This window comes from Sapajus apella, unplaced genomic scaffold (genome assembly GCF_009761245.1).
Source record: "Sapajus apella isolate SASKATOON/1434 unplaced genomic scaffold, GSC_monkey_1.0 scaffold85, whole genome shotgun sequence".
Taxonomy (NCBI): Eukaryota; Metazoa; Chordata; class Mammalia; order Primates; family Cebidae; genus Sapajus; species Sapajus apella.
Genome location: NW_022437025.1, coordinates 4,569,312 through 4,592,198, shown reverse-complemented (window position 1 = coordinate 4,592,198; position 22,887 = coordinate 4,569,312). Strand labels below are relative to the sequence as shown.

The following is a 22,887-nucleotide window of genomic DNA, read 5'->3' as shown; positions in this document are numbered from 1 at the left end:
GCCTGGGTGACAGAGTGAAACCCTATCTCAAAAAAAAAAAAAAAAAATTAAAAAGGAACTAACCATAAGTGTGGCAGGTTCATTTCACTGCAGTTTCAAGATCGGCTCCAATAATTTGGTATAACAAGTCTCTAACTGTGATAATAACATAAAACACAAACTCAAGTGCTAAGAATCCATCACACAGGGGCTGAGAGCATTTAATCCCTCGTGGTAATGAAACCCCAGCCTTGGGGACCCCAGGGGGAATAACAAGAATGATTGCTGGTGTCGTTAGCACATAACCTTCACAGCAAAGGGACGCGGCTGTCTCGGGAAATCCCCCTGCCTCCCCCTCCAGGCTGGACTCCTGCTCTGCCACCAGCGGGCCAGTACGGGAGCCAGCAGATTCTGGCTTGCACCCACCATCCAAGGGCAGCAGTGTGACCTTGGTGAGTAGATTTGACCCTGCAAAGCCTCAGTTTTCACATCTGTAAATCAGGGCTTGATGTTAGGATATTTAGAATGTCCACTGAAGTAGAGAAAGCTCCGTGTGCAATCCTGACAGGTGGCTGTGAACAGCGGCTGTCAGCTAAGTTCTCTCCAGGGCTGAGACAGGCCGCAGGTCGCAGGGTGCAGGGATCAGATGGCTATTGGAAAGGGGAAAAATGATCACTCTGAGGTCCGCTAAAGGTTTCACAGCCCAGAGCAGAAGTCCACAAACATCCTCAGGAAAAAGCAAGACAGTAAATACTTTAGGCTTTGCAGGCCATGTGGTCTCTGCAACTATTCAACTCCGCTTATATCTGAAAAGCAGCTATGGACACTATGTAATCAAATGCACACAGCTGTGTTCCAATAAAACTTTATTTGTCTGTTGGCCCTAGTGTATGGCCCTGGCCTAGAGTTCCCTGAGGGCCACACTTTTGCTTCATCAGCCAACTGTCCTCCCAACCCTTGGTGGGTGGTAGGTAGGGTACTGGGAAGGGCAGGGGCTGCCCTGTTCAAATCCTGGCTATGCCACCCTGGGCAGATCACACCACCCCCTGGAGCCTCGTTTTCCTCATCTATAAAATGGGGACAGCCATTCTCAAGACACAGGGGTCATGTGAGATGTGAAACTGGTGACCCCACCGCTGCGGCGAGACAGGCTTCGGTATATTCTCAGCCTGACTGGGGCTGCCAGGTGGGGCCAATCCTTTCAGATCCTTGGCGATGCTCGATGGCCATGCTGGTCTGATGATGACCTTTGGACGGCGAGGGCTCCTCAGCACTGACCTCTGTGCCCCAGTGCCTCACCCAGCTGTGCCCAGGCCTGAGGCTCTGAATGGCACCCACCCAGACCCACCCCAGGCCTTGCTGGTGTCTGAATCCATGAATGCCACCCTGCAGGGGGACGTGGAGGCCGGCACAGTGGCATCACGCATCGTGGCGGGGGAGCCTCCAGGACGCCGGGTGGAAGCGAGCGTGGTCACTCGGACCCCGCACTCCTCTCCCGTGAGCTGGAGGACCCCATTCCGGCCTCCTGAGCCATGCAACACTGAGCTTCTCCTCACCCGGGTGGTTCAGACTGGACCGGGCAGCACCTTCCCCACCACCTTCAGAGACATTCACCAGCCCTCCTGCAAGTGCCACGTTTGATACTCGTCATCAAACCTAGAGGACGACGGTGACACCACTTGTGTCAGGCGCCCTGTGTTGTCCCTTTCCTCCCATGTGGCCCTAATCACTGCGGGGTACGCTGCAGGCCCCGCCTCGTCCTGCTGTCCACAGCCCAGATTGGGGGCGAGCGTCTGCCCTGACCCTCCACGGTGCTCTCGGCTGTTGGAAGCCACTGCAAGTCACGTGGCTTCACCCTGGACGACAAACCGTGCGACCCTGGGTCAAACACACTCAACTCCAAACATTCCCACAGGGGAGATGTTCTTTTCCGTTGGTTCATCATTCAAACATTCGGCCAGCACATGTTTGAGGACCCGTTCTGTGCACTGAGTGGTGTAGGCCGCAGGGACACCACAGTGAGTCAAACAACCACCGTCCCAGCCCTTCACGCTCTCGTTTGGTCCATACCATGCCCCACAGGAATGGTCGGGCATCCCCATGCCACAGATGGGGACGCCGAGACTAGGAGATGGTCACACGGCTGGGTAAGAGACTGGGGCCCAGCTCGAGTGTGTCTGATGCTCTTCCTCCCACCCCCTTCATCATCTGTTAGGCTGCAAATCATGTGTTCACTTGTTCAACAGACAGAGGAACAGACGCACTGTCAGGTGCCGAGGGAGGCGTGTCCATTCAGCGCCACACCAGCATGGCAGGCACCAAAGGGGGGACATGCCAGGCCAAGGGAGCACGGCGCGGGGTGGGGGGCAAACTCGTCTTTCTGTCCAGCGAACCAGCTCTCACGACCCAGACAGCAGAGTCTTCATCATTCTGTGATGCTTTTTTTTTTTTTTTCCTCTTGAGACAGGGAGGGTCTCGCTCTGCTGCCCAGGCTGGAGTGCAGTGGCACGAACTCAGCTCACTGCAGCCTCAACCTGCTGGGCTCAAGCCATCCTCCCACCTCAGCCTCCTGAGTAGCTGGGACCACAGGTGTGTGCCACCACGCCCTGTTAATTTTTGTAATTTTTTGTAGACACAGGGTCTCGCCATGCTGCTCAGGCTGGTCTCAGACTCCTGGGCTCACGCGATCCTTCCCTGTCAGCCTCCCAGTGTGCTGGGATGATGGTGTGAGCCACCGCGCTGGCTAGGGAGTTTTTGACTGTTTATTTCTGCTCTCTGCCCACGGATCTATATTTAGTTCCCCACTCCTCGGAGGGCCCAGTGAACTCTGGACCCCTGAGCAGGTGTTCCTGGCTTGGCCTAAGACCAGCAGCCGTGTTCATTTCGTTCTCTTGCTTTCCTTGTTTGCTCCAGAGGTAATCCACCTAGAGAATGGGCAGGGGACCCCCCCTTGAGTACTCACACAGGGGAAAACTCGGGGTCCACCAATGGCAGGGGTTCTCATCGATCCCTGTTCCATCCGCCAAGATGATTTCAGAAGCTCCCCATCTGCTGTTTGTATTGTGCAAATGGCTGGCTTGGGGTTTCCCAATGTCCTAAGTATGTTCTAATAATAGTCATTTTTCTAAGCCTACACACACACATGAGCCCCAGAGGTCCCAGCTCACCCAGAGCGGGTCACAGAACACACAGTTCCAGCTTCCCTTTCACACCTTTCCTTCTGACCTCGGCAATGAGCAGAGAAATACAAAGAGGAGCACAGAGCTGTGGGCTGGCACAGTGGGGAGATGAACCTGTGTGCAGTCAGGGAGAGCCTCTGGAAGGAGGTGACCTGAGCTGGCAGCTCAGAGGATGGGCAGGCACCTTCTGGGACAGGAGCAAGCTGGGCTCACCTTCATTGCAGCATGGCCCTGAGACATGGGTGGCCGCTGTCCACTGGCCTGGCTGCCCCTCTGGCCTGGAAGCCCTCATGCGCCAGGGCCAGGCCTGAGGGGTTTGTCTCCCTAGGGCTGGGTGCTGGGGAGCCCAGAGCTGATGCCAGCCATGTGCTGACGTGTGCTCCACCATTCCTTGCTGGGAGACAGACATGGCTGTCACACACCATGGAGTCACACACACCCTGTGCCAGCTCTGCCCTGGGGCACGGGGCTTTCCCTGGGCTAGTTGTCTAAATATGGAATTAAAGAGCACAAACACATGCACTCTGCATCCTCATGCATCCTGCCATGCTGTCTTTTCGGGGACTTACAGACCCCACCCCTGTGCCTTACAGTATCCCCTCCCTCAGGCTCTCGCTTTATAGGTCGTGCCTGGGTTCCAGAGCTGGTCCAGGCCTCCCCACTGCCCTGCCCAAGGGTTACTTCTCAGAAAATCATGCCGGATCACAGGCGGGCGCTTCCTTCCTAACCTACTTAAGGGCTGGCTGCTAATTATAACCGTGAACTGAGGACACTGCTCTCTGGAACCGGCCCTGTTCTTGCCACAACCGTCACCGACTAGGCTTAGCCGATGGGCTCTGAAGGTCTCTGATCCCACATGGTCTGACACAGCGACCCTCTGTTCAATCTCCCATTAAGCAAAGGTGCACTGGGCACCCTCTTCCTGCCAAGAACTAGGCCGGCATGGGGCTGAGTGCTGAGCAGGCACTGCCCTGTCCCCAAGAAGTCATGGGACAGTCCTGGGCACAAGAGCACAGAGGAAGCTCATGGTGCCAGCGCCGGGGGGACCCCAGGCCCAGGACACTCCTCCTGGGGCTGCCCCAGCTCTATTTCAGTGATGACGGGAGATACCTCATACCAGGAGACAGCCTGGCTCTCTTCCAGCTCCCTGGGAGTGCAGTCTGGCTTCTCCCGTCTGAGTCCTTGACCTGCCCATGGCCAGACCACGGCTCCCTGAGGACTGCAACCAGCCCGGCTCTGCCTTTGGGTCCTGAGAATGGACGCAGGGCTTTCGCACAGATGTGTGCAGATGAAACTGATTATGGGAAAATGCCTCAGGCTCCTGACCTCCACATGCCTCTCTCAGCCTTGCTGTCACCCCAGACCAGTGTAACAGGATGTGTGTCTTATGCCACTCCTGGGGTGTCAGCCACCCTGGCCCTCGGTGCCCTGCTCAGGGCTGGCCCGGACATCGGCAGCCAAACTCCTCTTTCTGTCCAGCGAACCAGCTCATGGGGAGGATCACTTGAGCCCATGAGCCGTCCCCCTCTTGCGCTCGCCCGCTGCCCAGAATGCATCCTTTGACATCTGTCTCCTCTGTAGGGCCAGTGGGCTCCACACCTGCTGGGCTCACCTGGAGGTCCAGCCCTCTGCCAGTGCCTGAACCCTAGGACATGCTTGGGGACCAGGATGAACGCATGTGCCTCACACTGACCCACAACCACCTTCCCCAGGGCATGCAACAGCAGCATCCAGCCGTCTCAGCACCTCCCATGGTGTTCTTCTGGAAGCCTCTGAGCTTATCCCTCTGAGCTCTCCACAGGCTGTCTGAGCAAAGCGTTGTGGCACGCTGCATCTTCAAAGGTGGCAGTCACCACAACTGTTCTCACACGCTCTTCTACAACATCATGTCGACCCTTCTTCTGTTACATGATAGGGGCTAAGGCCCCTCACCTTGAACCTGGGTGGATCTCTGCGCCGGCCTCGACCAAAAGGATATGACAGAATTGACATCAGGCAGCTTCCAATCTGGGTCATCAAATACTCCTGGCTCCTGCCTTGATTTCTTAGGATGCTCTTTCTGGGAACCCGGCAGCCATACTAGGAGGAAGCCCAAGTCACTCCATGCTGTGACCACACATGGAGCCCATATGTCTCTGTTCTGGCAGAAAGGCCGTGGAAGTCCCCACAGATGGCCAGCGTTGACTGCAAGACGTGTCAGCAAAGATGCTTGCAGAGGATTCTGGCTCCCAGCTCGTGAGTCACTCTTAGCCTTTGAGTCTGCCCACAGACATTGTGGAGAGGAGATGGGGCATGCCCACTGCGACCTTTCTCAATGGCAGGCCCTCCCAGCCTATTAATGTAACAGGATGTTTGTCTTACGCCACTGAGGCAGCCATGGAAAACCAGAATGCCACCCCAGTGATGGCTCTAGACATCAGAAGACCTCTTTGCAAAGCTTTTGCTCACGTCGTTTCTAGCTCCCTCAGTGCACGCCCCCCAAGGGCAGAACCCTGTCCCACCCTGCTGAGAAGCTCCCCCTCCAAACCCAAGGCTGGCCACCTCTTCCTTACCCTCTGATCCCACTTCTGCTTTCACACACATGGGCTTTCATGAAAGATGTCCAGGAACGGATTCTCTAAATCAGCGGGCCGCCACCTGGGGACCTTGGAGATTTTGCAAGGGGTCTGTAAATGCATTTGCATACCATGATTGTCTGCAGACAAAATGGGTCCATCTATGTTGCACATTCAGGAACTACGGTTTTCAGTTGTAGGTAGATGCTCAAGGGATTTTTTAAAAGTGGAGGCTGCTAGAAAGTGTTAGATAATCCCCAGTTGCTTTTGTTACTATTTCTTAAGCAATATAATGATTGGATATAGCATGAGGACGTGAGTTGTGAAAGGGGTCTTCACTCTCTGGAAGGTTTGGTGGCCTATAACATAGATCACAGCAGCTTCCCTGCTCTGGAGAAACAGCTCCAAAAAAATACCAGGGTCCAAATTGTTCCTGATCTAGTTTCTAAAACTTGTCCACCAAGCAGAAAGTTAGGTTTGATGAGGATAGCAGTTTACAGTTTACAAATCAGCCCTATGCATTTTATCTCTGCTCATACAAAGACTCCCTGGCATAGACAGCAGGAGAGGGGACTCAGTGGCGACGCCTGGTCTCCTCATCATCTCCACGGGCTGGCTCCAGACCTCTCTAAAGACAGTAAAGTCACTTTCTCCACAGCCAAAGTCCCAAGAGGAGGCACTTGCCATTTTGATCCAAGAAAGGAAACACTCTTCAAAGCCTGGTGTGACCTTGCCTGGAATCTTCACAGCCACTCTTGGAGGTATTCTTTTGCCCATTTGGCAGAGTTGGAAGCTGGGCTTAGAGAGGTTAAGTGACCAGCCCGAAACCACACAGTGGGGAGTGGCAGAGCCAGGATTGAAGCCCAAGTCTGCCTCTCTCCAGCTACGCATCTTTGGTCAAAGACAGCTGAGACTGACTGACTGATTTGCAGCCCATTGCCCATGTCGACTGCAAGCCACACCTACAGACTCCACCCACCACAGGCTCCACCCACAGCAGGCTCCACCCACAGCAGGCTCCACCTGCCTCAGGCTCCACTCACCACAGGCTCCACCCACTGCAGATTCCACCTACCAGAGGCTCCACTAAGACTCCACACACTGCCAATTCTACCTACCACAGGCTCCACTCACTAAGGGTCCGCCCACCAGAGGCTCCACCCCTAGCAGACTCCACCCACTGCAGTGCTGCCGCTGCAAACTTCCATCCTCTCAGCCTTGGCTGGGCTCCACCCACTCTCCGTGTTCCCCTGGCCCCAAAGACTGCTCTTCCCATGCCCTATGATCACTGTTCTCCTAGGCTTGTCTGAGAAGACCTAACTGCACTGGGATGACTTTATTACCTACTGGGCATGGTTCCGGAAGCCAGCTCTGCTTACTCCAACTTCCAGCAGGGTGTCCTGCCTGGCCAATTCCCATGTGGGCATCTCTGCTATCCCCCCACGCAGCATCCTGTTGGCCCAACAGCTACTGTGGGAAGACATTGTCCCCGCCACAGCGATCAACTGTAAAGCTCAGGACAGTTCGAGGGAATCAAGCCCTACATTCTCTGGGCTTGCAGGACACCATAGCAAAACACCACCCAGGAAGGAGCCCTGGTGATTTTCAGAGGCCTGTGCTATGGTCCAGGCCAGCCCTGCTAGCTCCAGGCCACATGCTCTTGGGAAAGTCATCCCCTCTGAAGCCTCGCCCTGACATCTGCACAGGAAGGCTGTACTGAGCTCTTGGTGATGTGGCAAATCCACAGAATAATAAGAAACGATGGATATATGGAGAGCCAACTGTATTCCATTTATCACGTGGAATAGTCGTTTCTTATCTCTACGAGCCATTCATGGACTCCTTGGGAGCAAAGACTGTGTCCTCAACATTGAGCCATTCTGGGAGCAACTGCCATCTTGTAACCAGTGCCAAGGCTGGACACTGAGCCCAGCGCACAGCATGAGCCCAACACACAGCCCCCGGGGCTCAGGGATCCTTGCACACTGACCATCACCTGGGGAGATGCCAGAGGACAGTTATATAAGAGCACTCCACGCCCACATCCAGAGGCCCCTGACAGCTTCAGCAGGAGCTGGCCCCCGTGAGGCTTGCCCTACAACCCTACAGGGCTGTAGGCAGGCTTCTGTCTTTCTAAAAGACTTTGGGCAGGTCCCTTTTCCCTTCAGCCCAGTGTCTAAGCTGAGTTGGCCTCTAAAGTCTCAAGTGTTGGAGAAGTTCTCCATTTCCACCCAGTGGGAGAGCGTCACCTTAGTCCCATTGAGCTCACTGTGAGGGGACAGGCAGGATGATGAAGTCCTCAAGACAAGCTCTCCAAGTTGGCAAGGTGGCAAGATCTGGGAAGGTGGCCTCAAGCACAAGCTGCACCCCTCTGCTTAGGCGCCTCCCCTGCTCAAGAACCTTCCATGGCTCCCCACAGAACACAGCCAGCCCCCAAACCAGCACGCTAAGCCTGGTACCCACCTGGTTCCCTGACTTCTTCACTGCCCTCTGATCCCACATTCTTTCCCAAAATTGTCCTTGACAGTCCTGGCACCAGGCTGGGCTCCTGCCATCCCTGCTCCCAGAGCACTGTGTGCCCTGCCCATCTCCCCTATCTGTCCTTCCAGGCCCACGTCACATGCCCCCTCTGTCCTGACAGCACGTTCACAGATATTATTCACTCTTGTGCTGAGCTCTGCACTGGACCTGAACGCCCTTCTTGGCACCATAACTCTAAGAAAATTGTCCTTATTTTACAGATGCAAAAACTCACCAGGTGAGGGGATCTGCCTGTTGTTCACCTGGTCCCACTGATGGGGTGACCTTGAGCAGGTCAGGGCACCTCTCTGAGGCAGGACGAGCCTCTGGCTTTGCCAGACCTCCCCCAGAGGCCCGTGCTGGGCTGGGGGAACAAGCGACCCAGCAAGCCTCATGCTGTCCTGGGGACACTCTTGCCCCGGCACTATCACTGCTTTCAAACATGTCTCAGTGTGGGGTATGGGGCTGAAGAGAGCCCCAATCTCACTTCTGTGGTGAGGGGAGTGGGAGGTGCTGGGTATGGAAGAATCTAGAAGCCCAAAGAAGGCTGAAGAGGAAGTGTAGTCTTGTGGCACAGGTCTTGGGCTTTCTTTAATTTTTTATTTTTGGAGATGGAGTCTCACTCTGTCACCAGGCTGAAGTGCAATGGTGCAATCTCAGCTCACTGTAACCTCTGCCTCCCAGATTCAAGCGATTTTCCTGCCTCAGCCTCCTGAGTAGCTGGAATTACAGGTGCGTGCCACCATACCCGGCTAAGTTTTGTATTTTTAGTAGAGATGGGGTTTCGCCACGTTGGCCAGACTGGTCTTGAACTCCTGACCTCATGATCCACCCCCCCTTGGCCTCCCAAAGTGCTGGGGTTACAGGTGTGAGCCACTGAGCTCGGCCTGGGCTTCTGTCTCAATAAGAAAATCTTAAAATCAGAAAATGATTCCATTTCCTTGATACTTTGCACAGTGCTGCAAATAACAGTGACACTGTCTTTTAAAAACAAATGATCGAACCGTTTCCTCTTGGGCCTGGCTCCAGAGGGCTTTGGTTGCTTGGACCCTTTATGAGGTTTGGGATTCCACGAGGCTGAAACTCCACTAGCCCCAACTGAGGCCAAGGGGTCAGGGAGGGGTTCCCAGCCCAGTGGGAAGAGCAGACCCCTCACCACTCTGCTCAGATCTGGGGTGTGCCCGAAGGCCTGCAGGTGGGGGGTCCCACAGCTTCTTCCGGCATGAAAGCCCTGTGATTGTCCTATTTTGAGGCAGGGGCCCATGAGGACAAAGTCACTCTTGGCCACAAATGAGCTCTGTTCACAGGGCAACAGACACAGACGTAGGGTGGTGGGGTCCCGGGCAGCCCTCGGGGCCTGAGAGAACCCTCTCCTCCGGGAGGGCAGGAAAAGAAAAACAGCCGAGTGGCCCTGCTGCCCCTTCCTCCCGGAGGACGTGGCGGGAAGCAAGAGCGGTGCCGGGAGGCAGCTCGAGCCACCTGTGTGGGCAGAACTAGGCACCTCAGATGCCCATGTTGAGGTCCCAACCCCAGGACCTCAGCATGGCACCGTGTTTGGAGACGGAGCCTTGAAAGGTGACCCTTGTCCAGTCAGACTGGCATCAGAAAAAGGGGAAAAGTGGACACAGAGACACCCCCAGAGGGAACATGATGGCGGGACGGGGCGGGAGAAGGTGGCGACTTAGACGCCAGGAGAGGGGCCCTTGGACGGGTCCTTCCTGGCAGCCTCAGAAGGAGCCAGCGCTGGCCGCACCCTGATCTGGACTTCTGCCGGTCACAGCAGCGTGGGGAACCAGCAGGAACGCTTCTCAGCCCACCGTGCAGGTGCACCTGGTGCACCTGGGCAAGCTCAAAACATCCCCAAGCTGAGATTTCACTGAAGGCACCAAGCCAGCACACACTACGGCTCAGCCCAGCCTACCGGAGCATGCTCAGAACACCTGCATCCGCCGAGAGCTGGGCAGTGCATCTCACACAAAGCCTGTTTTATAATACAGCGTTGACTGCCTCATGTAAGGGTACCATGCCGCAGCTCGCTAGCCCAGAAAAAGATCAAAACTCAAAATGCAACGTATGGCTTCTACTGAATGCATATTGTTTTTGCAACATCATAAAATCAACAAATGGTAAGTGGGGGCCTGTCCACACGCCATCCCTGCAGGCGGGAAGAGTCAGAGCTGGCCTCAGGGCTCAGCTGGGGACTGGCTGACTCCCTGGTCACTTCCCTGAGCCCATTTTCCATCTGTAAAGTGGGACACCGAGGCTACCCGAGGCCGGGCATTCGGAGAACGGTGGCGTGGTGGTGACCACACGGGGCTGGCAGGAGTCTGTGTGAGTGTGGGGTGGGGGCTTCCTTCCAGGGGCAGAGCTGGGGAAGATGGTACTGGGCAGCTGCTCTGGCTCAGGCTGGCTGTGGGTTCCAGGCAGATGCCAGCCCAGCTCCCAGTGCTTCCAGGACTCTGGAGGCCTCCAGCCACTGGTTCAGACATCCCTGGCACCCACGGCCCTGGAGGGTATTATTCCATTGCCAGAAGAGCGAGGCCCTTCCGGAGCCAGGGGCATCTGAGGATCTCAAGGGAGGCATCCGGAAGGTCAAGGCTCAGACCATCTGCACTGACTCTCCCCCATCCCCCACACAGATGGGGACAGGGCGGACCAGCCCAGGTCACACAGCAAGTCTGTGGCCAGGCCAACACCAAGGCGCGGGTCTCCAGGCTCCCAGCCCAAGGCTCGTCCCCCTGTGTCACACTGCCTGGAGCCAGAGTGGCCACATTGGTCCAACAAGCGACCTCCTCCAGGCCTTCAGCATACAGCAGATGCCCATTGAATATTTCTCAAATCTAATCAGAAACAGGAAATGTACTGGGTGACCGCAGGGCACTGCCCAGTGGTGGGGGGGATGATGATGAATAGCCCATGTCATCTTTCAGTTCCTGTGCCCAGGCAAGTGCCAGGGACTGCACTCGGCACCTCTACCCACAGCCCAGATCACAGAACTGCAAATGGCAAAACTGCACAGCTGGGCGTCGGTCCAAGACCTGCCAGACTCCGAGCCAGCTCTCAACTCCCTCTCTGGGAGGAACTGAGGGGCTGAGCTAGTCCCACCAGGGACCCCACTCTCTCTCCAGGCAGCTGCTGTGGTACATGTCCCCAGTGCAGGGACCTAGTGGGCTGGGTGGGACCTGCCAATATGCCCCCAAGCAGATACTGGTCATACCTCAGCTCCCCAGGCTTTTGAAGATGGCCACAGCCCTGACCTGGAGATACCACATCAGCCTGAACAGGGAGTCTAGCTGCCCCCGTGCATCTTCAGCGCATCCAATGGCCCAGTAAGGATGGCCACAGCGGGTCGGAGAGGTCCCCCACCTTGCCCTCTGCTCCCATCCTCCATTTCCCCAGAGACACACTCAGTCCTGGTCAGTGCGGGCTGCCAGAACAATGCCAGATACGATGGCTTAAAAGACTGACACTAGGCCGGGCGCAGTGACTCACGCCTGTAATCCCAGCACTTTGGGAGGCTGAGGCAGGTGGATCACAAGGTCAGGAGTTCAAGACCAGCCTGGCCAAGATGGTGAAACCCTGTCTGTACTAAAAATACACAAGAATTAGCTGGGTGTGGTGGCAGGTGCCTGTAATCCCCACTACTCAGGAGGCTAAGGCAGGAGAATCTCTTGAACCCAGTGGGTGGAGGTTGCAATGAGCCAAGGTTGTGTCATTGCACTCTAGCCTGGGCAACAAGAGCAAACTCCATTTCAAAAAAAAAAAAAGAAGACTGACACTCATCTCCCAGTTCTGGAGCCTGAGTCTGAGATCAGGCCACCAGCATGGTCGGGCCCTGGCATGGGCTCCTTCCTGACTTGCGGATGCCTGCCTTCTTATTGTGTCCTCACGTGGCAGAGAGACCGCTCTGGGCAGGAGTCCCATCACAAGGACACCACTCTTATGACCTCATCTAAACCCCATCAGCTCCCAAGCCCCCTGCTCCAAATACCATCACCCTGGGGGGGGTTTGGCTTCAGAGTGTGAATGCTGGGGGGACATGAACCTTCACTTCTTAGGGCCATCCACTGTCAGACCCTACATGGTGCCTGCCACTGTAGTCCGATTACTCTTCCCATCCCACACAGCTGGGACCTGTCCTCTCTCGACCATTTACAGAGGGGTAAACAGAGCTTCCAAGCAGGAACGTACCTCCCCAGGCCACTGGGTCCAGGTCTCTCTGACCCTGGCTCTTTTCACCACGCCCCACCGCTGGACAAGGAGATGGGTGAGGGAAAGGGATGAGGGGCGAACCAGCCCAGGCGCGGCAAATCCGTCTCGGACCTGATCAGCGTGGACCTCCTCCTGGAGGCTGTGCCTGCCTCCCCCGGTGTTCCCGCTCTGCATCCTTCCTTCCCACCTGCCACTGTTCTTCCTGACATGGAAAAGCCCCCATGTGCTGCTAATGCCCTTGAGGCCCAGCACCGTGTCCCAGGAAGACTTCTGTGCCCGGGTCTGGGACTCCTTAATCCTAACTGTGGTCCTCAGAGCAATCTTCCCTGGCAGCTGGCAGCCCTTACTTGGCATCTCTAATCCCTGCCTGATCCTCCCCCACCCCTGGCTTGGCACCCCCACCCTTTACATCCAGACTCTTACATGGTGCACAGAGGCCTTCATCCCCCAAATCATAAAGTGGCTATGTGTGCCCGTGCCTGCAAAACCAGCAGCAAAATGCTGGCTCTACCCCAAAATTCAATGTCAGATCCCTCCAGCCTACCCACACAGGGCTCCAAGCCATCACCCCTCTGTCCCTGGGCACGCACAGTGAGTCCACAGCAGGAGGAGGCTAGACCCTAAAGTGTCGAATTTTCTCCACAAAACGTGAACATGAAAGGCCTCTGTAGGGATTGGTGTGTTTTGGAAGAGGTCTGAGTTTAGATCTGAAAATTCTTGTCCCTGAAGCCTCAACCATGTGGGTGCACAGGCTGGGAGATGGGTGCTGCCTAGATTTGGGGATGAGCCCAGGTGGGTGGCCCACATGGCCAGAACGCCCTCCATTCGGAGTTCACACCCACATCTTCACGAGAGAAGGCACTGGAGAGTGTGCAGGGCGACAGCTCCACCCACGTGACCTGCAATTGCTGGGCCCCTGGCACAGGCCTGTGGGCACACCTCTGGGTGTCCACGGGCACTTCACTTCATTACAATCTTCCCTGGAAGGAAAGATATGTGGAATTTACCCACCATCATTCCCCTTTTGCTGAGACACAAGGCACTTGGGTTATGGTCCAGGGCCCAGCCACCACCAGGGCCAAGCTGGCAGTGGGCACCAAAGCCTGTGATCAAACCCAGGTCAGTGTGGGCTGGTGCAGGGTGCCTGTGACAACACCCCTGTTTTCAAATGTCCTCTACCTCTGTGTGGGCATGGTATAGGCACAATGGCACCAGCCCCATCACAAGCTGGCATGAGAGGCACTGTCATCCTCAGGTGGCAGACGAAGAAACCCCGGCTCAGAGATGCTCAGTAACCTGGCCAAATCACACAGCCTTCAACTGGCAGGGTGGGGCCTGGAGACTGGGCTTCTATGTGAGGGAACTGGTTTTCTGCCTGTCTGCCTCTCCCATCTCCCCCTCAAATTCCTGGGCCTTCTCATGTTCTCCTGGTCCGCTGATTCAAGGGAGGCTGGAGTAAGGGAAGCATTTCCGGTGTGTCTAATTAAAATTGGCTGTCGGGATATCTGGCCTGGAGCCCAGGGAAGGCCACGCCGGGCAGGGGAACCTGGGTACAGCGGCTCTGTAGCATTCGCTAACCACGTGCCCAACAGAGGCAGCCAGCCCCTACCCTAAAGCTGGTCTCTGGGGGGATCAGCCTTGTACCGACGGGGTCCGGCTCACACACCAGTCTACAGGTCTACACACGGGCAGGCAGGGGTACGCTGGCCCCGGTCACACAGCCTCACTGCAGTGACAAGGTACCGGCTCCCCCTGGACAGGCCAAGAGGTGTGGCAGGAGGCGGCCTGGGGTGGGAGACTTGCCCAGGACCATTGCTAACCTCCGGAGACACGGTTCCTTTGGGTTCAACGACAAAAAATGACTTCATTTTGATGACCTAAGGAATGCTACTCATGGTTAGAAACCCAAACAGTACATCAATGTTGAAGGAAAATGAAAAATCTCCTGATTCCCTTTCACTCTGAAATGACTGCTCTGAACATCTCAGCGGCTGCTCCATCACGCTTTCTGTAGACCACAAACTAAACCACCTGCTCTCACATGCCTGGGACGTAGGATAGGACATCACATCCCAGAATAATTCATCTCTTTTCATAAGGCAGAGCCTCGATGTGCTTTCAGAAACAGTATTCTCAGCGCCTCCACAGAACCAAGTGCTCGGTGCACAGATCTGAAAGTCATGACTTCACTGAGATATCACTCCCAGAGCCGTGCAGTTTGCCTGTCTGGAATGCACACTCAATGGCTTTTGGTACTTCATAGAGTTGTGTGTTGCATGCTGATCACCATAATCCATTTCAGAAAATTTCCATCTCCCCAGAAACAAATGCTGCCTCCTTTACCGTCACCCCCACTTTCCCTCCACAGCTCTGTGTCTGTCGCATTTCATACGCACGGAAGCCCACACTGCGTGGTCCTTTGCGACTGGCCTCTTCCACTCGGTGTTGCGTTTTCAGGGAGCATCCGCGGTGTGGCGGGCATCAGTGCCTCATTCCTTTTGATGGCCGAGACATACTCCATTGTAGGGACAGACCCCATTTGGGGCATCCACTAGTCAGTCGAACTCTGTGGTTGTTTCTACTTTCTGGTTTTTATGAATAACGCCGCTGTGAACATTCGAGCGTAAGTATCCACGTGGACATAGGTTTGCGTTTCTTTTGGGTAGATCCTCGGGAGTGGAGTTGCTGGGTCCTGTGGTCACTCTGTGTGCCACACTTCCAGGAACCGTCAGAGTGTTTTCCACACGGGTTCCGATGTCTGTGCATCCCCACCTCCAGCTCTGGCCGTGCCTGTGATTTTGACCCTGCCATTCTGGCAGATCTGCAGTCCGTGTCTCGCAGGGATTTTGATTTGCTGTTCCCTGCGGGCGAATGATGCTGGCCCTGTTTCATGTGCAGATTCTCCCTTTGGCATATTCTGTGTAAAAATGTGGATGCAGATGCTTTGCCATTTTTTAGCTTGGTTGTCTTGACAGGATTGAGAGATGAGTTATTCACATAGTCAAGATACAATCCCGTGCGGGCTTTCTAATTCACAAGGTTTTCTATTTTGTGAGTTGTGTTTTCACTTTCTTCATGATGTCTTTCGCATCACAAAGGTTTTTAATGTTGATGAAATCCAGTCATCCCTGTCTTGTTATGATGGTGGCTGCTTTGGCGTTCTTTCCAAGAAACTGTCGCCTGATCCACTGTCACGAAGATGTGCTCCCGTGTGCTCTTCTGAGAGTGATTGGGGGTTTTTTGTTTGTTTTACTGTAATTTTACATGAATAAATTTATGTTTTTATTCATGTATATAATTTTACATAAAATAAATTTATGTTTTTATTCAATTTAATCCACAATTAAATATAGCAGTCAGGTAGATGTGATTCTGTTTGTGTAAAACAGAATCTATATTTAGCTGTGGATACCCTTCACATGTGAATCGCGATCTGCAGCGCTGATTGCCACAGCCTTGCCTGGGGCCTCAGTGCCAGGGCTGCTCCTGGGATGGCCGTGGTTGGCTCTGTCATCAGCGAGACGGTCGTCCAGCATGGTCGTCCACAGCTGGTGGAAGCGTGGGCATGAGAAAGCATCTCAGACTCAGCTGGGCTGGGGAGGCCCACCCAGCCTCTGCCGTGGAAATTCCACTGGGGACACGGACATTGTCACCTGCTGTCCACTCTGGGAATCCACAGCTCAGAACGCTCCAGCAGTCCGGCCCCGCCGGCGTGTCCTTGTTGGTGGGGGGAGAACTCCCACTCAGCTGTGTGTGGGCAGCCTTGGGAGATCTGCCGCTTGCTACTCTTGGGAACACATCTGAGTATCTCCTGTTTTGGTTCACACACCTTGGGTGGAGGAGCCACAGTCAATCTCCTTTTCCTGGGGGCCTCATGGGCAGGCAAGTGTCTTCTTCAAGGTCTCACAGTGAGGTCAGGTAGAATCAGGCCTTAAAACATCATGGGTTGGACTCCAGGCCCGCTGCCGCTGCCCCATGCAGAGCTGCTCAGTTCAGTAACATTCCACGGTGTTTCAGAGTGTGAGGCGCCGATGCGGGAGCTATGGACAAGGGTCCCGGTTCCCTGGTGCAGGGCCGACCCCACAGGCCAGAAGGAGGGCACCAGGGAGGGAGGGCTCTGGTCTGGCTGCCCAGAGATGAGATCCTGCTGGGCACCAGGCCTCATGCACACACAGAGTAGGAAACATTTCAGGGGAAGGAGGGACCCGCTGGAGGCCCCAGCAGTGTGTCAGGCCCTCTGAGGCCCCCTCTCCACCAAGCCCTCCTCCCTGCTGAGGCCCCCTCCCTGTGTACCTACCGTGCTGTTTCCAGGGGTCTGGGCGCCCTCCCCACTGTCCTGCCTCCCCTCCCTTCCCTCTCCCTCATCTTACTCCCCTGACCCCCTTTCTCCTCTCTCTAGGCCCCCATGTTTTGCCATCACCTTCACCCCACAGGCCACCTGGTCAACACACAGCATTGCAGCTGTCGGACGTGCTGGCGGCTCGTATGTAAGGAGTTTGATGGGCCTGTCTTTTGTGTAACATCAGGACAGCGGCAGCATTCACGTTGTTCCCAGAGCAGGACACTGGGCTGGGCAGGCCCTACCATGGGGTGTCCTGCGCACCACAGGATGCTTGCCGGTGGCCTGACCACTTCTCACCACATGCCAGAGGCGCACCCTCCCGAGCTGTGACCATCAAAAATGTCTCCAGATGGCTGGGCACAGTGGCTCACACCTGTAATCCCAGCACTTTGAGAGGCTGAGATGGGAGAATTGCTTACACTCAGGAGTTTAAGGCTCACCTGGGCAAAAAAGTGAGACCCAGTCTCCACTAAAAAAAATTTAAAATTAGCCAGGCATGGTGGCTCGTACCTTAGTTCCAGCTACTTGGGAGGCTGAGGTATGAGGATCACTTGCACCCTGGAGGTTGAGGCTGCCATGAGTCGTGTTCATGACACTGCACACCAGCCTGGGTGACAGAGTAAGACCTGTCTCCAAAAAAAAAAAAAAAAGCCTGCAGACATTGCCACGTGTCCCCCAGAGGGCACAGGAGCATGGCTGCCTGTAGGTGAGGGCCACCACCTTAAAGGAAAAAGAAAAGGGAAGGAGGGAGGAAAGGAGGGAGGGAGGGAGGGAGGCCCAGACGCTGTGGTCAGCAGGTGCTGGAGCTCCAAGGCCAGCACTGTGTGAGATTGGACCAGATCCCTCCCGTCCCCAGCCTCAGCTGATTCACCTGTATAATGGGGTCACCCTCCTCACCCCACAGTGCTGTCCATAGAGGGCATCCCCAAAGCCTGCACCCATTGGCACTCATGGTGCTGGTGCTCATGACCTTCACACGGGGCACAGCTCGACCGGACCCCCTCCCTTCCCACCAGACCCCTGAAGCTGATTCGTGGAGCTCACGGCTCCCAGTCAGAAGGTCTGGGCAAAAGCGCAGTTTGGGGCTTTACCTGTGTCTCCCCCGGGTACCCCCATGGAGTGTGGCTGCTTGTGAAAGGCCAGCGGGTCACGGCTCTCCCTCTGCGTGGCTGGGCCCAGCACCCACAGAGGCTCAGGCCACAGTGGGGCGGGAGCCTCTGCAGTCCACACGGCTCCCACAGGGTCACGTGGCAGCCGCCACCCTCTCCCCAGGAAGGGGCAGAGCCAAGCCCTTCCTGGCATACCGAAATAGACTCCTGCCACACTGTGTGCCAGAGACACACCTGTCTCCCAGGCGTCCGGGAAAGGGACTCTAAAAAGGCACTTAAGGTGGGGGAGGGGTGGGGGGTGGGGAGTATCTGCTGACCCTTCCCCATGGGTCAGGGGCAGCACGAATGAGCTCACAATCCCCACAGCCTCGTGTGCTGGAGTCATAGCCAGCACCAGGGCCCCCCAAACTGGGAGCTTCAAAACACGGATACCGATTCTCTTGCAGTTCTGGGGGCCAGAACTGTGGCATGAAGGTGCCAGCAGGGCCCTGCCCTCCACAGGGGTGTGGGGAGCCTCAGCCTGCCTCTTCCCAATGCTGGTGGCTCCAGGCGCCCCTTGGCATGTGGCCACAGGGGCCCCATCTTTGCCTCTGCCTTCATGGGCCATCTTCCCTGTGTGTCTCTGCGTGCCCTTTTCTGTCTCTTATGAGAACACCAGTCTCTGCATTTAGGGTCTTCCCTCGCCCATAATGACCTCATCGCCATCTTTACCATAATTACATATGGAAACACCCAAACAAGGTCACATTCTGAGCTTCCAGGTGGGCGTGACCACAAGAAGACGTGTCTCTATCTACAGGATGCTGGCTCCCAGGCTGTAAAACGTGAATGCACTAAACCTCGTGACCTTGCACAGTTGGTCTCCTTGCCCTGGCTCTAAGGCGGGAAAGAGATGAAGTCATTGTCTAGCCCAAGTCCACTGGCCTGGACTGAATGCGGTGTCCCCTCCCCAGACTCATATGCTGATACCGTAACCCCAGTGTGATGGGATTTGGAGGCGGGACCTTTGGGAGGAATTAGGTGGAGCCATCACAGAGGAATTAGTGCCCTTGTAAGAAGAGGCCAGAGGCTGCTTTGCTCTTTCTGCCACTTGAGGGTGCGAGGAGAAGGTGGCTGTCTGCAGCCCAGAAGAAGGCCCTGCCAGAGCCCGACCGGGCTGGCACCCTGATCTTGGACTCCCAGCCTCCAGAACTGAGAAAATTAAATGTCTATTGTTGAGAAGCCAGCAATCCATGGGGCTTTGTCGAGCTGCGCCCAGACCACACATCCCACCTGGCTGCCCCAGTCTATGTCTTTCCCCGACTGGGCTGCCTGCCCTCCCGCAGGCTGTGCCCATTCAGGGACCTGAGGCTGGGGCGGAGGCCCCGGAGGACCACACGCGGTGGGTGTGTCTAGGCACTAGGGCCAGGAAACGTTTCCTTTTGACATTTCCCCAAGCTTTTGACATATTTAATTTGACATCAGAAGAAACCCTCTCAATGCTATCTTTAAGGGAAACAGAATAAAAAGCAGAAATTCATACGCCCCCCTCCACCTGTCATTCACTGAAATCCCTGCACAAGCGAATCAGAGCCCCGCACCCCGTCAGGGAAGGCGTCGCACCTGCACGCCCAGCACTGCAGCCCCAGCTCGCGAGGCCCCTGCACACCCGAAACATGGCCAGCACCAGGCACAACAGAGTTTTAGATTTTATTTGATTTTAACTGATTATAATTTAAATAATCACATGTGGCCAGTAGCTACCATATTGGTTCATGCAATTTGACCAAGACACTCTGTAAGACAGGTGTTTAAAGACGGCGTTTCTGAGATTGAGGGAGAAATCGAGGGCACAGAACTTGAAACCTTGACACCTCACCCCAATGCTGACTGCACTGTGCTACCATCACGCCTGTGCTCACAAGACAAGTGTGTGCGCATGAGTCCCCTTTGGACACGCTTTTCAGCAGCAGCCAGCGGGGTGGGAGTGGTGACAGGTAGGCTTTCTCTCTGTGGCTCTGGGGTCCTGAAGGCTGGTGTCAGGAAGTGTCAGGGCTGGAAGAGACCCTGATGATCACTGGTCACCGCCCCCGCCAACACCGCCAGCATTGTACAGATGGGAACACGGGGACAGCCTGGAAAGTCCTGTACCTAATCCAGAAAGGAGACCTCTTCCATGCTCGGAGACGCTGGGAAGCCAACCACACCAGCCCAGGACATGGGCCGGGGAGGCAGCTGGAACAGGGCTTCTGTGAATCAGCACGGCTGGTGCCCTGCGGGCTCCCAGCACCCAGCACTCAGTTCCCACTTTGTGGGAACTCCAGGGTTCCCACGGAGATGGAGCCTCAGATCCCCCTCGCCTCCAGCCCACTGTCCACCCCTAAGCATCCAGTTTACTCAGAAGGCAGCCCCCAAGAGAGGCCCTGGTGGTCTCAGCCTGGAGGGGGAATACTCAAGTCTCGAAGGAGCTCAGCCAGCAGGTGCTGGGGGCTCACAGGGCCGGGGATGGAGACACAGGGTGGCCAGGGTGGTACTGGATGCCCGAGGCCCAGCTGCGTCTGTCTCCGGTTCCGGGATGGCCCATGCTGGGAAACATCACACTGAGCTGAGTCCAGCGTCTTAAGGGCATTTTCTGTAACATTCGGGAGAAGGGCATGTGCGGAGGTTCACCTTCAGAGTCCTGCCTGGCCCCTCAGGGTCCTCCTGGCTCCAGTCCAGCAGCTGCAGTGGCTGCAGTAGGGAGAGCAGACGCCGGTGCCAGGTACCGATCGGGCGTTTCCACAGATTTTTACTGTATCAAATCATCTGAGCTTCCCTGAGACCCTGTGAGGTGGCGCCATGCTTGGCCCTGCCTTACTGGGACTTGAAAGGAGGCAGTCTAGCCCGAGCCCAGGGTATGCTTGGTGGCACCCATGGGAGCACAGAGGGACCCTGACCTGGCCTGGAGGGAGCAGGGGGGCTTCCTGGAGGAGGGGGCATCAGAGCCTAGCTATGAGAGGGAGGAGGAATTAGCCAGGCCCAAGGAAGAGAGACAGTCTGGGCAGAGGGCAGTGCAGCAAGGACCGGAATACAAAATCAGTAACACTGGGCTGCAGTCAAGGTGGCACCCAGGCCAAGCTCCTCCAAAGGCTCCAGGGGAGGCTATCCTTGCCTTGCCACGCTCCTGGGGTGGCCCGCATTTCTTGACTTGTGGGCATCAAGGTGGTCCCCACGCTGAGCTCCCTGAAGGCTCTCGCAGAGGCTGTCCTGGGCAGCCGCATTTCCTGACTTGTGGGCATCAAGGTGGCCCCCACGCCGAGCTCCCCGAAGGCTCTCGCAGAGGCTGTCCTGGGCGGCCGCATTTCCTGGTCATGGCAGCATCATTCCAGTCTCTGCCTCTGTGGTCACCCCCCTCTGTCTCTCTCTTAGAATAACTGTGATGGCATTCAGGGCCCACTGAGACCATCCGGGATCATCTCCCCATCCCAGTATCCTGGTGTAATCCCATCTGCAAATACCCTTTTTCCACACAAGGCAATATTCCCAGGTCACAAGGATCAGGACCTCACATGCTAGGGTGGGGCGCCGTTTCTCAGCCGACCACATGCAGCAGCAACTTAACTGATACTATCTGTAAATAGTGAACAGAAAATGCACAGAAAACACCCTTATTCCTTGTGATGTCCTCTACTATTTTCTACTCAATTTGCATTCTTACGTAACACAGGCTGCTGCGACCCACTACACTGATTTCCTGCCAGGGACTGGGTCGCCACATGCCAGGCAGAAAATTCTATGCTGACCTCTGCAGCTGCACCCTACCAGGGTGGGGACCAGGGAAAGAACCTTAATGACTTTAGGAAAAGAGGGGGATGAGCTGTTTATCCATGCAGAGGGCAGGTGGGACTGACAAGGGCCTGGGAGCACCCCCGACTCCTTTTTGACTCTCCCACATGCTCTCGGCCATCCTCTGCCGGCCCTGGCTCAGCAGCCTCCATCCCTGAGCACAGCAGCCTCCATCCCCGGCACAGCAGCCGCCATCCCTGAGCACAGCAGCCTCCATCCCCAGCTCAGCAGCCTCCATCCCTGAGCACAGCAGCCTCCATCCCCGGCTCAGCAGCCTCCATCCCTGAGCACAGCAGCCTCCATCCCTGAGCACAGCAGCCTCCATCCCCGAGCACAGCAGCCTCCATCCCTGGAACAGCAGCCTCCATCCCCGGTTCAGCAGCCTCCATCCCCTGAACAGCAGCCTCCATCTCTGGCACGGCAGCCTCCATCCCTGAGCACAGCAGCCTCCATCTCTGAGCACAGCAGCCTCCATCCCCCGAACAGCAGCCTCCATCTCTGAGCACAGCAGCCTCCATCCCTGAGCACAGCAGCCTCCATCCCTGGAACATCAGCCTCCATCCCCGGCACATCAGCCTCTATCTCTGAGCACAGCAGCCTCCATCCCCGGCTCAGCAGCCTCCATCCCCGGCACAGCAGCCTCCATCCCTGAGCACATCAGCCTCCATCTCTGGCACATCAGCCTCCATCCCTGGAACAGCAGCCTCCATCCCCGGTTCAGCAGCCTCCATCCCCTGAACAGCAGCCTCCATCTCTGGCACAGCAGCCTCCATCCCTGAGCACAGCAGCCTCCATCTCTGAGCACAGCAGCCTCCATCCCCTGAACAGCAGCCTCCATCTCTGAGCACAGCAGCCTCCATCCCTGAGCACAGCAGCCTCCATCCCTGGAACATCAGCCTCCATCCCCGGCACATCAGGCTCCATCTCTGAGCACAGCAGCCTCCATCCCCGGTTCAGCAGCCTCCATCCCTGGAACATCAGCCTCCATCCCCGGCACATCAGCCTCCATCCCTGGAACAGCAGCCTCCACCCCAGGCACAGCAGCCTCCATCCCTGAGCACAGCAGCCTCCATCCCTGGAACATCAGCCTCCATCCCCGGCACATCAGCCTCCACCCCAGGCACAGCAGCCTCCATCCCCGGAACATCAGCCTCCATCCCCGGCACATCAGCCTCCATCCCTGAGCA

At 56.1% G+C, this 22,887-nt stretch overlaps 1 protein-coding gene across 36 annotated transcripts in view; it reads right to left on the bottom strand.

Annotated features, from left to right (window-relative positions):
• Positions 1 to 22,887, bottom strand: part of ABLIM2 (actin binding LIM protein family member 2) — a 183,463-nt gene that overhangs the window by 137,423 nt on the left and 23,153 nt on the right. For 6 of the 36 annotated variants that reach the window (XM_032254078.1, XM_032254080.1, XM_032254079.1 and 3 more), the window contains exon 1: positions 17,879 to 18,006. The exons of 9 other annotated variants lie outside the window; for them this stretch is intronic. In XM_032254078.1, the coding sequence (XP_032109969.1) occupies positions 17,879 to 17,903 (25 nt within the window). In that variant the 5' untranslated portion in view covers positions 17,904 to 18,006. Of the gene's footprint in view, positions 1 to 17,878; positions 18,024 to 22,887 lie in introns of those variants that run through there. 21 more of the 36 variants (XM_032254067.1, XM_032254068.1, XM_032254071.1 and 18 more) reach the window with 13 other exon arrangements.